Source organism: Coturnix japonica, chromosome 6, assembly GCF_054131305.1.
Source record: "Coturnix japonica strain WE chromosome 6, WE-NBRP24, whole genome shotgun sequence".
NCBI classification, from domain to species: domain Eukaryota; kingdom Metazoa; phylum Chordata; class Aves; order Galliformes; family Phasianidae; genus Coturnix; species Coturnix japonica.
In genome coordinates, this window is record NC_140668.1 from 5,733,086 (window position 1) to 5,747,782 (window position 14,697).

At 41.6% G+C, this 14,697-nt stretch overlaps 1 protein-coding gene across 1 annotated transcript in view; it reads right to left on the reverse strand.

Annotated features, from left to right (window-relative positions):
- LOC146760309 (cytosolic carboxypeptidase 4-like) overlaps positions 1-12,221 on the reverse strand; it is a 63,004-nt gene extending 50,783 nt beyond the window's left edge. The window contains exons 1-2 of the mRNA XM_085551481.1: positions 12,089-12,221; positions 8,775-8,951 (exon numbers count right to left, since the gene is read on the reverse strand). Coding sequence (XP_085407607.1) covers positions 8,775-8,909 — 135 coding nt within the window. The 5' untranslated portion in view covers positions 8,910-8,951; positions 12,089-12,221. The remainder of the gene's footprint in view (positions 1-8,774; positions 8,952-12,088) is intronic.
- Positions 12,222-14,697: the final 2,476 nt, after the last annotated feature.

Below are 14,697 nucleotides of genomic sequence, written 5' to 3' on the forward strand. Positions count from 1 at the left end.
CTTTTTATCTTCAGGCCAGTCCATGATTACCTCTAGGATTCCTGGACGATTGAGGTTTCCCATTCGCGCTCGCTGTGTAATCAGCGTAATCCACTTGCTCCAGGTGACATCGGTAGGATGATGGGTGGAGGGAACCTGTCCTTTGAACATCCAGTTCAGCACTGGCAGTCGAGGTGCCAAAAGGAGCTGTGTTTCAGTCCCGACTACTTCGGAAGCAGCCCGAACCCCCTCATACGCGGCTAAGATCTCCTTCTCAGTTGGAGTGTAGCACTCTTCAGACCCCTTATATGATCGACTCCAGAATCCCAGGGGTCGGCCTCGGGTCTCTCCTGAGGCTCTTTGCCACAAACTCCAAGTGGGGCCTTTCTCTCCAGCAGCAGTGTAGAGGATGTTCTTTACATCCTGTCCAGTCCGTACTGGCCCCAGGGCTACAGCACGGGCTATCTCTTGTTTAATCTGTTCAAAAGCCTGCTGCTGCTCAGGGCCCCATGCAAAATCATTCTTCTTCCGCGTTACCTGATAAAGGGGGCTTACAATGAGGCTGTAGTTTGGAATGTGCATCCTCCAAAAGCCTACTGCACCCAGGAAAGATTGTGTCTCTTTCTTGCTAGTTGGTGGAGACATGGCAGTGATTTTGTCGATCACATCTGCTGGGATGTGACGACGTCCATCCTGCCACTTTATACCTAAGAACTGAATTTCCTGGGCAGGTCCTTTTACTTTGCTTCGCTTAATAGCAAAGCCAGCTTGTAGAAGAATCCGGATTATCTGCTCTCCTTTCGTGAAAACTTCTTTTGCTGTATCGCCCCACACAACAATGTCATCAATGTACTGCAGGTGTTCAGGAGCACCACCCTGTTCCAGTACAGTTTGGACCAACCCATGGCAAATGGTTGGGCTGTGTTTCCACCCCTGGGGCAAACGGTTCCAAGTATACTGAATGCCCCTCCAGGTGAAGGCAAACTGTGGCTTGCATTCTGCGGCCAAAGGAATAGAAAAGAAGGCATTGGCAATGTCAATGGTGGCATACCATTTGGCTGCTTTTGACTCCAGCTCGTACTGGAGTTCCAACATGTCCGGCACAGCAGCGCTCAATGGGGGTGTGACCTCATTCAGGCCACGGTAGTCTACTGTCAGCCTCCATTCTCCACTGGCTTTACGCACTGGCCATATGGGACTGTTAAAAGGTGAGTGAGTTTTACTGATCACTCCCTGATTCTCCAACTGGCGAATCAAATCATGAATGGGGAGCAAGGAATCCCTGTTGGTGCGATACTGCTGTCTGTGCACTGTCTTTGTAGCAACCGGTACCTGCTGCTCTTTTACTCGTAGCAGCCCCACAACAGACGGGTCCTCTGACAGGCCAGGCAAAACAGACAGCTGCTTAATGTTGTCCATGTCTACAGCAGCTATCCCAAAGGCCCATCGATACCCCTTAGGATCCTTGAAATGCCCCCTTCTGAGATAATCAATACCCAGTATACATGGAGCCCATGGGCCAGTCACAATAGGATGTTTTTGCCAGTCTTTGCCAGTGAGGCTTATTTCAGCCTCCAGCACAGTCAATTCTTGAGAGCCCCCAGTCACTCCAGAAATATGGATTGATTCTGTCCCTTCATGACTGGAGGGCATTAGGGTGCACTGTGCACCGGTATCCACCAGCGCCTTATATTCCTGTGGTTCTGATGTGCCAGGCCATCGAATCCACACAGTCCAATAAACTCTATTATCCCTTTCCCTCCCCTGACTGAGGGCAGGGCCCCTCTATTGGTTACCTGTGATGACTGGAGCAACTCCACTGGTGGTTGGTATGTCTAGTAGTTCTTTCACCCGTGCTCGTAGTGCAGACGTGGGCTGATCATGCCACTTCCTCATGTCTTCTCCACGGTCACGTAGGTAGCGCCACATGGAAACACGCGGTGCAATCGTACTGTTGTTCTTTGCTCGAGCTGGGAAGCGTGTGCGTTTAACAGCTGAGACTTTTGATGATGCAGGTGGGGAGTAGGACTGGACTAGTTTGATCAGATCCTTCATTAGACCTGGTGGCCCGTACGAGGATTGACCTTCATCAGTTGTTTCTGATACTATTACAGGATCATTACAATTAGTTGATGGAAACAATTTCTTGCACATTTCATCTACTCGGTTTTCTAGCCGTGAGATGGCAGAAACTGCGGCATGCAGTTGGGGGAGCTGCTGATCGATGGTTTGAAGCATTATAATCAGCTCAACAACTCGGGGCCATCTGTCCACGAATCCTTTAGATCCTGATACCAATGACTGTGCAATTCTCTCTGGTGCTGTACTTGTGATTTTCTGCCACATGTCAGGATCGGCCCTCACTCTCTCAGGGTCAAGTTCGCTTGGATCAGGGCTGTACAACATTTTCGCCATGGCCAATTCCCTCAGGCGCTGAATACCTTTTTGGACGGTATTCCAACTATCAAATTTAGGCTTCAAAGCATCCTTATAGGGGTACCTTTCTCTCACGGCTTCTAACAGCCGCAACCAGAGAGTGGCAGCTCCATCCGAACATCTGCTAATCCCTCTGTCGATACCTGCATCTTGGGCAATGCTTCCTAGTTGGCGAGCTTCATTACCATCTAGAGACAAGCTGTTGGCCCCGTTGTCCCAGCAGCGAAGCAACCAAGCAAGGATACCTTCATCTTGACGCCGTGTGAACTCCTTTCTTGAGCCTTGGATTTCAGTCAGCTTCAGAGGTCGACAATAGGTGATTTCCTCCTCATCATCAGTCTCTTCTTCATGCCTCTTGGTTTTTGCCTTTGCTTTTTTCGGTACTGCTCCATGCCCGGCACCTGGGTCTTCTGCTGCCCCCCCCCCTGTGCTTCTCCTTCTTTTCGTTCTAGACGCATGGACACCCGTTTCCATTTCTTGCCTTCCACAGGGGCAACTGATATTGCTACTGATGCCTCCTGTGACTGATCAGAATTAACTTGGGCTTGAATCTCAGATCGGAAACTCTCTCTCTCCAGAATAGTATGATACAAAGCACGGTATGCATAAGCCAAACCCCACATAAGGTTTACCTCCTTAGATCTCTGACCCAAATACTCACTTAATTTCTTAGGGTCCCTTAGGTGTTCAAGAGTGAAATCCCATGACACTGCGGGTCCCCATGCTTCTAAGACTTTTCCTAAACCTTTCCATATTCCCTGCCAGTCATCATTCTCTGGTTCTGGAGGAGACTTCCGCATAGAACGAATGCATAGGAACATATATGCATGCATTGATAGTGATAACATGAATGCAAGTATGAACCCTATCTCAGTTATTGAAAAGCGTGTGGAAATCTGAGAGTACAACCTAAATAAAAAGGGTTTTTTTAGCCTGTACAATGAATTAAACATGGTGGTGTTTGTAAAATTGCCTGTTCCATCTGGGATGCAAGTATTTGTAAAATTGCCTGTTCCATCTGGGATGCAAGTGTTTGTAAGATTCACAATTCCATCTGAGGTGTAGATGCCAAAATTCTGACCATACCACATCTCGTAAAAGTACCAGGCAGGTGTCTCCATCAGTATCCACCTTATTAGGCTATATATCTGCACAATTCCACAACACCAAATTATGGTGTTAATAGTTGACCAATACTTTAAGAAGATCATAATTGCTTTCAATCCCTTAAACAGAGCAACTGGGATGAAGAGTGGATTCATAGCTGGCAGGCTCTGTAAAAGTCAGAGCTAGCTAGCTTTGCTCTAAGGGAGAAAGAAATCCCTTTGTTTTCTACACAAAAGTTAGACAGCAATGCTGAGAATGTGCAGCAGCCCTTAATGTTGACAATTTGTCTGGTATTTCAAGGTCACGTTCTCCGTGAGCAGCTACGGAAAGATAACACTCCCAACACTCCCGTAACGAAGCTCTTTAAGAGCAAAGAGAGAGTTGTTCTAAAAGCTAAAAAGCTCTTGCCCGCATTCTCCACCAAAAATCTGTCACGGGTTACTTAGATTTACCTATGCCCGTGACAGGGGAAGCCACCCCACGCCCCCCCCCCGGGGCCTGGAAAGGAGGGGGAAAAGGGGAGTGGGATAAAACAGCGACAATCTAAGGAGGAAAAACTTATTTTACTAAATATGATATCGAAATACAAGATAACACAATATAATATAATTAAGGCTAACAAAATCGAACGAAACAGAGAGAGAGAGTCTCCGAAAACCGAGAGGCCTACTGTCAACTCTAGGCGACACGGCTGGAACGCTTCCCACTCTCCGAGAAGTTCGAGAGAAGAAGGAGGGCACTCCAGCCTGGGAACGAGATTATATAGAGTCCTGGTCCCGTGACTTATTGTTACTCCTGTTGTTCTCTGGGATATGTAGTCTTCTTCTGTGGACTGCACATTCAACAGAAGTATCCATACTTGACATGATGTTATGATGTGGAATACTGATAGCAAAATTACAAAATTACAAAACCATGACAACTGGCATGAGTCCAAATTAAAATTATTTGCAAGTTTGTGCACTAGGCATCCAATTACAAGAATGATATACAAGAATATCATTGCTTCTGTATGCCAGTAAGACAACGTTATGCGACTGCAAACTCCCTCAAAACAACCCAATTTCTGACTATCGACTGTAATAAACTGCTTATGAATAAGGCATACATAAAAATTCCACAGAAATATAATATGTGATACGCAATAATAAGGAAGATAAAGAAAATCTTTCATTGCCTATAGATAACTATAAAGAAACAGAACTGCAATTTCAGGGACAAATGATGTATTAGTAACAATTTGGTTATTTTGGACAGAAATGGGTCAAACCAGAGCAGTCCACCTCTGAAAGAGTAGCAAGAGGAAAGGCTTTCATCTTGGCATACTGCTTTATTTCTGCCACACTTTCACGGCAATTCACTGGTTCATTACTTGTATAAAATAATTCAGTAAATGCTAGCCAGGTTACAGGGGATGGATAATGGCAGCTCTTCCCATTTATTAGACTCTCATCTCTGCAGTTACTGTATAAGGGGCCAGGATGCAGAGCTTTTCATCCAGTTCTGCTACCCGTTTATCAGCAGCTCCGTCCTTTTATCCCTCAGCATTTAAGTACTTCCATCTCCGAAATACAAACTATTGGCTCTTATCTAACAAGAAAGTTATCTTGGTTTTATGCCAGTATAGCATAGGAAAAACAAAAAAATGCAATTTATTAACCTTCTAAACAGAACGAGACAGACTTCAGCAAGATGGCACATGATTTGTGGAACACACGTTACATGACTAATGTCACATCCTCGCTCACACGAAGATGGCTCACAGAACCTTCAGGGACATTCACTCTCACAATTTATCTGGGGTGAGTTTTGTAGAGATGGGGGCTTCTAATTGTTAGACAGGCCATGACTTTTGACAGTTACTCTGGCCAGGCTCCACCTGCCAATTGCTGCCGTTACATCAGGCACAATTTTACCTCTAATTTCTCCTACTGTAAATGACTGGAGAGAATGCAAGCAAAATCAAATCAAACCAACCAACCAACCAACAAAACAACATCAGTTTTTCCTCACCTCTAGCTTGCTTTACCAGTTCAGTGAATTGAGTAGTTGGACTCAAAAGAAGAAAAACTTTTCCAACATGAAGATGGGTTCTATGGAAGAGCGTTCCTGAAATTCCCCAAATCCTCCTTTCAAAGGTGTTTTGAACAACTATCAACAATTTCTTATGAACGTATGGCCACTCTGCTCGGTGCTGCTCTCCCTGATTCCATCATCTCTGCAAATGGATGGCTTTTCCCTCTCATCAAGTCGGATAATAAAAGTTGGGGCATTCAATTCCCCTCATTCAGAAGCATTAGACTGGACAGAATTAATTTTTTCTCTTGACTCTCCCAAAGACTTTCTTCAAAAAGGGATCCACGTCACCAGTAAAATCTCCTTCAAAGGGTACTGTCAAAATATCTGGAATAATTTAAAAACTCATTTGTTACTCCTTGTTGCGTGTATCCCTTTGAAGCAAGAAGCTGAAGTCTATTTACATCAGTACTTCATCTCCTCTACCAGGCACAACATGTCAAGGAAAATGCCTTTCCAACACCACATGTACTGAGAGAGCACGGAGCTGAGTTTTGAGATTTGCCATGTTTCTACTATATCTGTTTTGGAACGCAAATGTATACATGGCTCAAAATACATCAAACTCGTAGGATGGTGAATACAGTTAGTAATCTGAACATCCCAGTGCAGTACGTTACTACAGGCGTCTTAACTAGTCAGCCAAGAATCAAGAAGAATAAAGTGTAGTACAATAGGATATGGTAAAACAAAGAGCTATGCCAGTTTAAAAATGAATCACACTGAAGAAACTTAGGAGAATATCCATATGCGTCAGTGCAGATTTGATTCTTTTGGGCCAATATTTGCTCCCGATTGTACTGAATAGAGCTTTCTATGGCACAGCCTTATATTCAGTATTCTGCAAACCAAATAAGACAAGATGGCTCAACAAAATCCTGCAAAAGGAGGACAGTAATACAAACCTGGAGGGCAATAGGTCCAGTGAGGGAGTTAATACAGACTGCATTCACACTGGGAGAGAAATGATAGGCAGTTTCTGATTACTTTTTGATTGTGAGATTGTAAACTGGTAGAAGTAGGAAGGAGAATTCCTTGTTGAAATGGACTGCTTTGTTTTAGGCAGCTTTCAAATGGAGACACTGCTGTTCTAAGACTCAATTGGACAATCCAGACAAAATCAAAGAGAGTCTGGATTTTTTTTCCCCTTCTTTTCTTCTTCTTTATGTTGAATAAAACCTTAGATAAGATCAATAGTTTCTTTAGTTTTATGTTTCTCTTCCTTAAGGGTAGATGGCTTATTGCATTTCCATTGATCACACAGACAGGGAGATTCAACAGAGACAAGTCATCTTTTCTTTTGCTCTCATTTCTGCCCTCCCCCCATACCCATTTGAAATCAAATGACTTTTAATCGAGGCTGGGGTCACAACTGTTTCTCATTTACATATCACTAGTAACAAATTCATGCCTTATTTTTCACTCACTAAACTGCTTTAGAAATGAAAGTCACATTTCTATACATGATATGCCACACACCGTGCAATCGAAAAACTTTAGGTACTTCTTTTCTGGGCCTCTCTATCAGACAGGTTACCTCAGCCCTCCTACAACATTGCTCTGTGGTGAGAGGGGGCTTACCTGACAGCCCTGTGTATTTAATATTTAAGCTTCTTACAGTCTCTACAAAGCCTTCCTCTGTTTTTTCCTAAATCCTTTGCAAACTCCCTATCAGATATGTGCAACTTCAAGCACAAGAAGTTTGTTTCTCAGTTTACAGTCAGCAAAGCAGCTACATTCACCATTATTTTCACCATTTTCAAGAAGGAAGAAAGTCAAAGATCAGGATCCAGAACTGCTACCAACACCATTAGAAGCCTGACCACCAGCTTACTGAGTGGTGGTGCACTTGGGAGAACGTTGCATAAAACATTTTAGATCTGCTGGCACAACTTATGCAAACTTGGGTTGAAAATACTGAAGGAAGTAGAGAACAAATCATTAGACACTGATATAACCTGATGTCCAACTGCTTTTAGATGTTACTCAGATTATCTAGGAAATGAGTTAAATTCTCCATGGAGATCACTAGGAGTTTTGCCACTGACATTAGTCAAGGTAGAATTTCTCCCCACTGTCTGAAGGAAATTTAAAACCCCACCACAACCTGTGGTACCTATTGCACCCCATCAGCACTTCTCAGAGTAGGGAGCACTAGGTGTAATGCTCAGGTTTAACCATCTTCAGATATTTCTTCTGCCTTTTCTATCTAAGAAATGATGTGAGTATAGTAGAGCACTGTTAAAACAGTAGCTGAGTACTTGCTGGCCACATTCTATGGAATGTAAAAGGATTAACATAGAACTTGCAAAGAATAATTTGAACGTCTTATTAATTGTTATTTGTAACAATGGCTTTTTCCTTAAGGGTCTTTTCGGATCCTTAACCACATATTAATGCTGTATAGATAAGGATTGCTCCCTAGTGGGAGAAATAAGGTGGAGCACAGAATCCCTTCCATGGAAAGCAACAGGTTTGGGAAAGGAACAAAAAGAATTCACCAACTGAGCAAGTGGAGAATTATGTACAGCTAAATACAATTACCAGAGCTCAAACCATGTACTTAAAAAGTGCCAAGAGGCTCCTGTCTCTGATGCACTCAGCACAAGTACAGCCCTTCCCACAGTATCTGGAACATCATTTGGTAAGAAATTTAGCTCCATTTAGTTCACAGTTAAAGCTGTGGCTTCAGCTCATAGATGAGCTACCTTTGGCTGTCAGTAACAAACTCCAAGTGCAGAATTCTCAGTGCAGGCTCTTAAGTTTAGCCAAGCAAATGCCCAGAGAGACTGCAACAGGAAGTGTACGACTCCTAATATTCATGTTAATTACCTCAGATCTACTGTGAATACCATTATAAAGACACAGTCTGTATCATCTCAAAAACACTCCTTCATTCAGCTCAATATTTTTGGCATTAGACTGGAATTTCTTTTTATTTCACTGTCAAATGAAACCTCGTAGCAAGGAACCTACTTCCCTGGCATGGAAGATTAAAAGTGAAGGATCGTGGAAGGATTTAACTGAGAAGAAACTCAGTAGAATGGCTACACTTATATTATAGAAGGAAGCTGGCAATACCAAACAGCATAAAAACAGCACTCTCTATTCTCCCAAGCTCATTAGACACACATTAGAAGGAGTGTGCCATGTAGTTCTTTGGAAGAGGTACTTACTTTGTAGAGACCATGGCTGCAGCCGCAGTACGTGCTCTCCATGGTGTAGCTCCTCAGCACACCCATTTCTTGCCATACCACCACCCGGGCTGTTGACTCGCGGGACTTTTCTACAAGGAAGCTGCAGCTGTTCATGACAAATGCAGGGGCCACTTTGTCCAGGATTTTAGGAAGAGTCTATAAGAAAGTATCAGCAATGAGAAAATGAATCAAACAGATGTACATGCATTTATATCACAAATACATCTACAAGAGGCCTATGCTGTTTAAAGCGCGTATCACCAAAGCTACCTGTAGAAACTGTCACTGTGATAGTTCCAGTTAGTGCCAAACTGGACTCATCTTCATCCCAAGTGAAATCTTCATATTCTAATGTTTTGTTGTGTTTGTTTGTTTTTTTGTCCCCAGTCACAGACAAAAATGCTGTAAGTACATTTGGTACATCCCATCCAAAATGATGTCTTTGCACATCCTATAGTTTTGGACTGCTGAAGTCACTTATGAAGCTTTATTTTTTAAGCTGCTTCAACATTAACTACATTTTCCTGTTCTGCCTAGAGGGCTGCAGTCATAGCTCAGCACACAATGTTTCCATTCTTTCCTTTCCAGCTCCTCCTCACAATTTGACAAGGGATTCAGCTATAGGAGGAATTTTGTTTGAACACAGCACACAGCAAAGAAGGGGAATGCATAATCCCACTGAAGGTCACAGATAATTATAGGAAAATAGAGCTTAGCATTTAACTATCTTGCATTGTGAAATAAACCAAACTATTCTCATCTGGGATCAAATGGTACATTGAATGCACTCTGTATAGAAAGCGGCAATAAAGAGTAAATATGAAAATTCAGTAAAATTACCTCTTAGCTCTGAGTGATTTTCTTATTCTAGAAATCATTTTTCTCAACAGCAGCCTATAAACACTGCTAATACACAGCGCTATCAAATATTTCTATCAGTGTGGATGCAACACTTCTTCATGCTAACTGTAAAAGTATATACTAGATACCTTAACACTAGGTGTACTCGGTGTAGAAATTGGGCATTTACATACAAAAGCACATATGTGCATATAAACCTTTGTGCTTGCATCCCAGTACATGCCCAAAGACCATCCAGTGAAGAGCTTGTAAAATAAGAACGTTCATTATTTCTTTGATGACAGCTTTCTTAAACTTCTGAATGGAATGGAATCATACAGAAGGAGTTTCTGCTCATTGCTAATGGCATTGACCCTCAAATTTCATTCAGTTTGGGCAGTGAAAGCCAACCAGCTAATTTCACTTTCCAATAACAATCAGTGAAACTGATTGATTCTAAGCAATTCTAGTTCCACTCTGTTGAGCTTTACATCACAGTTCTGTACAGGACTGCTTGGTTTCATCAAAATTGAGAAAATAACATTTAATAGCTGGTCTTCTCTTAAAGGATGACTGACGCAGAAGATAAAATCTTTGACCTAAACTGTTCTGCAATATCCACTGCAAACATCATAATCATACATACCTCTGTAATAAGAAAGTAAATGTTATTTTCAGCATATCCAATCTATAGCTATGAATGGACCCTACCAGTTCTGTAAGGTACAGACATAAAGATCTATAAGGTCCATTCATCAGCAGAAAAAAACCTTGTGAACAGATAACTGGAACAAAGTGAGAGATTACATTTCAAACCTGAGACCAGCATGAGCCTAACTCTTAAGTCAAGATCTACAGTGTGCTATTAAGAACTACAGCATTCCTTTTCCTGGGAGAATACCGAACAGAGGAATCTTTAAAATTGATTACTTGCTCTGAACTAAACATCCACTGCTTCTGAATTGCCCTCAAAGTACAATTTGCTGCAAAATATTATGATTCCGAGCAACACATCCAGGTTTTCCTGGAGCTGGGTTAAAAATAAAGCACAGTCACCCAAACAATTATAATCCTGAACACAATCATGAGATCCAGCTAAACTGCGTGTGAAGGTTCAGATAGTTTTCATTCTGTCCTTATCTGAAACAGCACACAGATTTTTGTAAATATATGCTATGAAGTACCATAATCAGATCTCTAATCCAGTTTAGTTTTTAAAACAATTGAAATTATATGCATAATCAGTCTTCTATATTTGATTAAATAAAAACGCTGGCAGGTAACAGTAATGTCTCTGTAGTCAGGACTCATTTAGAAGCATTATCAAATCTGAATTTAATATTCCTTTCATTTTACCAGCTTTCACTGGATTTCACACTAATAGTTCTTTCCCCTCTGCTTTTCTCATTAATTACCTTTCAATTGTATTTCTGGGAGGGTGAAATCTTTTCAAAGGATTCTTTTATGACAACACATTACTTTAACCATGCTCCCTGTCTCTCATACAGCTGGATTTAGCATGCACAAAAACGGGGGTGCTGCCCATGTCCATAAACCTCCGTTCCCATTTGGTCAGAATGGAATTAGGATTCTTTACTGAGGTCCCTTCAGAGATTACTGTCAAAGGGGCCTGGAATGGTGATTAAAAGGAGAAATCCTGAAGTTGGGTTTTCCAATGTCAATGCTACGCATGTCATCTGAGGCCAAGTATTAGGAAGTAACAATGCCTCTTTCTCCCACGAATCAAGGGCTACAGCAAAGGCTGTTCAAAAATCACAATTTTCTTGAGGTATTTTGCTCATGTTTTTGGGAAGTAAATACATGGAGAGCAGGATCGTCCCCAATTACTCATGGGAGGAAGGAGAGAAACTTCCCATATTTTGCAATCACAAAGCCTTTCATCTAGGCCACTGCAGATTCTTGGACACCCTTGGAGGCTTGCTCTTGGTTTCTTCATTGCAGATTCAAGACAGGCACCAGATGCTGAAAGCAGCATTTGAATTCTGTTTGTGTAACAGTGAACTATCCTCAGCCTTTTCAAGCCCACTGATTTCAAATACAACAAGCGATGTTCTGACTGTAAGCACCCTTCCTGCTTTTCCTTGTGAAACAAGTGTTTCCACGGGGACTTCTCGTGAGTTGAGGGTGAGAGAAGCACATGTATACTTGGAACTTATAAAACACAAAAATACAACATTTCTATTAGTCAGCGGCAGTGACAACAAAACAGCATCTTAATGAAATGAATTAGAGATCCACCTATTGACAATATTCTCGCAGATATCTGGTGCATGAAGATAGTAGGAATCATTTAAACTTTTCTGGATCTCTACTCCTCTGCTGCAAGACAAGTTTGCACCTACCAACAGAACTTGTGATCTGACCTCATCTTAAAGAGGGATGTAGGTGCACATATATGCCAACAACTGTAGAAAGGAACAAAGCAGACCTACCCTGTAGCCAACATCTTCTGTGATAACTGCTGTGTCGACCACGCAACCTGCTTGCCACAAGGTCTCTTTGATACTGCAACCATAGAGGAACACATTCTTTTTCTGGGAGTGTCCATGGTAGTCACAGAACACCTAGGGAGGAAAGAAAGGCAAAATCTGTAATACTGAAGTAAGCTTTGTGGTTCTTCACAACAGACACTATAAATACTAGAGGATTGTATGTGAGGAATTACACCTTTGTCAGTGCTCTTCAGACAAACTCAGAGCAGAGCTCTGGGCCAAGCCTATAATCAGTGTCAAACTTTGTTAGTCAGTCGTACCTCGTTTTACCTATTGGAACTGACATGATCTCATGAATCCAGTGTCAACACCGGTGCATTTCTGTCCACAGCAGAAATAAACATGACATCTGTGCAAGATTTCATGCCAACCGAGGAACCTGAGAGTTCATGGTAACTTATGATACAACGGAGCAATTTGTTGGGCTCCTCTGACTTCTCAACTCTAGCATTAGCCTCAGGAGATTTTAAAACTGCACCTTTTGCCAGCAATTAATCACCTTGGCTTCTTTAAACACAAAAACTGTGCTACACAATGTTTAGGAAAATGTAATTGTGCAGTTGTGTAAAAATGTATTGTATGTGGTCAGATACTTACATGAATTCCTGGACATAAAGCACGGGACATTATCTTTGTCAGACAAATAATCTGATTCCACACAACGTAATGTATCTATTTAATCCATCTCTCATGTCAGCTATCATATAAACTAGGTACAAGGTACATTCCAGGTTTTAATGGAAGTTTTGATTGCCTTCATAGGCACATATCAACTTTGATAAAAATGAAAATCACGATTTAATGACCCAAGAGGAAAATATTGACCCAAGTGTTAAATAATAATCAATCTCATTGCCCTCCGGAATATGAAGTCAATATAGACACTGCTGTTACATATATTCTCCATGTCTTTATCAGAAACATTCAGAAATCCAGCAGTGAAAAGACAAGGATTTCTAAAGAGAAGAAATTGGTTTGTTTTAAGGCAATATTCATTGCCGATTAGAAAGGAACATCGTGATATCATTTAAATAGTTTTCTGAGGCATCTATCAGAGACAAAGGGACAGGTGTCATAAGGTAGGGAAGCACTGTGGATCAATTAAAAAGATGAGGAAGAAAGATACATATTCTTATATAAACATAGACAGGAGGAGAGAAACAGATGGAATAGATCAACTTCTTCCACCAACTGTTAAGGCAAGTTTTACCCTAGTATGCTTGTTTAGTAGTTATACAGTAACTCAGTTTAGCTGCAGCCAGTCAGGAAGTTTAATTACCTAAGGAACTGAGCATTTAAATTCCTCCAGCTGCTCTGACAAGCTGCACGTTGATTGGAGATGCTAAGACACTCACACGCAGATTCATCCCACAAGTCCTAGTTAACAGGACTGCTATAGCCACAGAACATCCTGAGTTGGACAGGACCTGTAAAAGGATCACCCAGTCCAACACATGGGGCTTATGCAGTCCTACACTTCAAGCAACTGCCTGAAAAACAGGGAATTATCCCATAAAGCCCCCTTCTAAACAGCTGCATTTATTGGTTCTTTTAATGACAGGCATTTTTCCAGTTAGCGTTCCATCTATGCTTCCAGCAATACAGTCATAGATTAGTTTAACCACAGGTACCAACTAGAATTTACTCCTATGAATATCAAAGAAGGTTTTATAGCTGTGGTTCTATTTTGAGGCAGAGATCCCAGCTCAACCAGGTATCAATTACCTGCCAATTTACAGAATTACTAACATGCAAGATGCATATATTATTACCTAAAAGATTACTTATCAGAAACCACACAGGGATGATCAGCTGCTCAGATAGCTGTGCTGCCTGATAAGCAGGAGGTCCATAATTCTGCATCTCAAGAGTGAATCCTTAAGTGACAAGTCTGGAACAAGCCTTCCATATTAGTAGAGCATTGTAAAAGCCAGGCTCTGTAACACCACTATTTCATGCCATGGGATGAATCCATGACTGCCACCCACCTCCACAGCAGAGAAGTCAACACTACTGGAAATGTTTCCATTCCATTTGTGTATCATATATACCTACATTTTAATTAATTTTACTGAGCACTGCAGTTATTCTCAATGTTTATGACAAATCGTTTTGTTTTTGTTTTTACAATGCATTCTTCTGCTCTATTTTTATTCTACAGAGTAGCTCAAGCCTCACCACTCAGCCAAGACAAAACTGTATTTTATAGTTGCAGCACCCAATGAAGAACTTTCCTTGGGTTAAGCCTGGGCAACCACAAGGTAAACTTGAGACCTACCCACCCCTTTTTTCTCTCTATCCTTCTTGTACAGCTGTGACACCAACACACAGTCAAATTCCAAGTCTGGTGTTCACTGGGGTATGACTCAAGACACACATGCAAATTTTTATCTATTTAAAGTAATGTGCCAGCACTGAGCACCACAAAGGTAAGGACTGCTTTCAAACTCAAAAACAATCCCCCTCATGACTCACAGAATCAGGAAGCTTTTAAAACAAAGGAAAAGCAAGACAGAAAATGGATGCAAATACTCTTTTTTTTCCTTAGT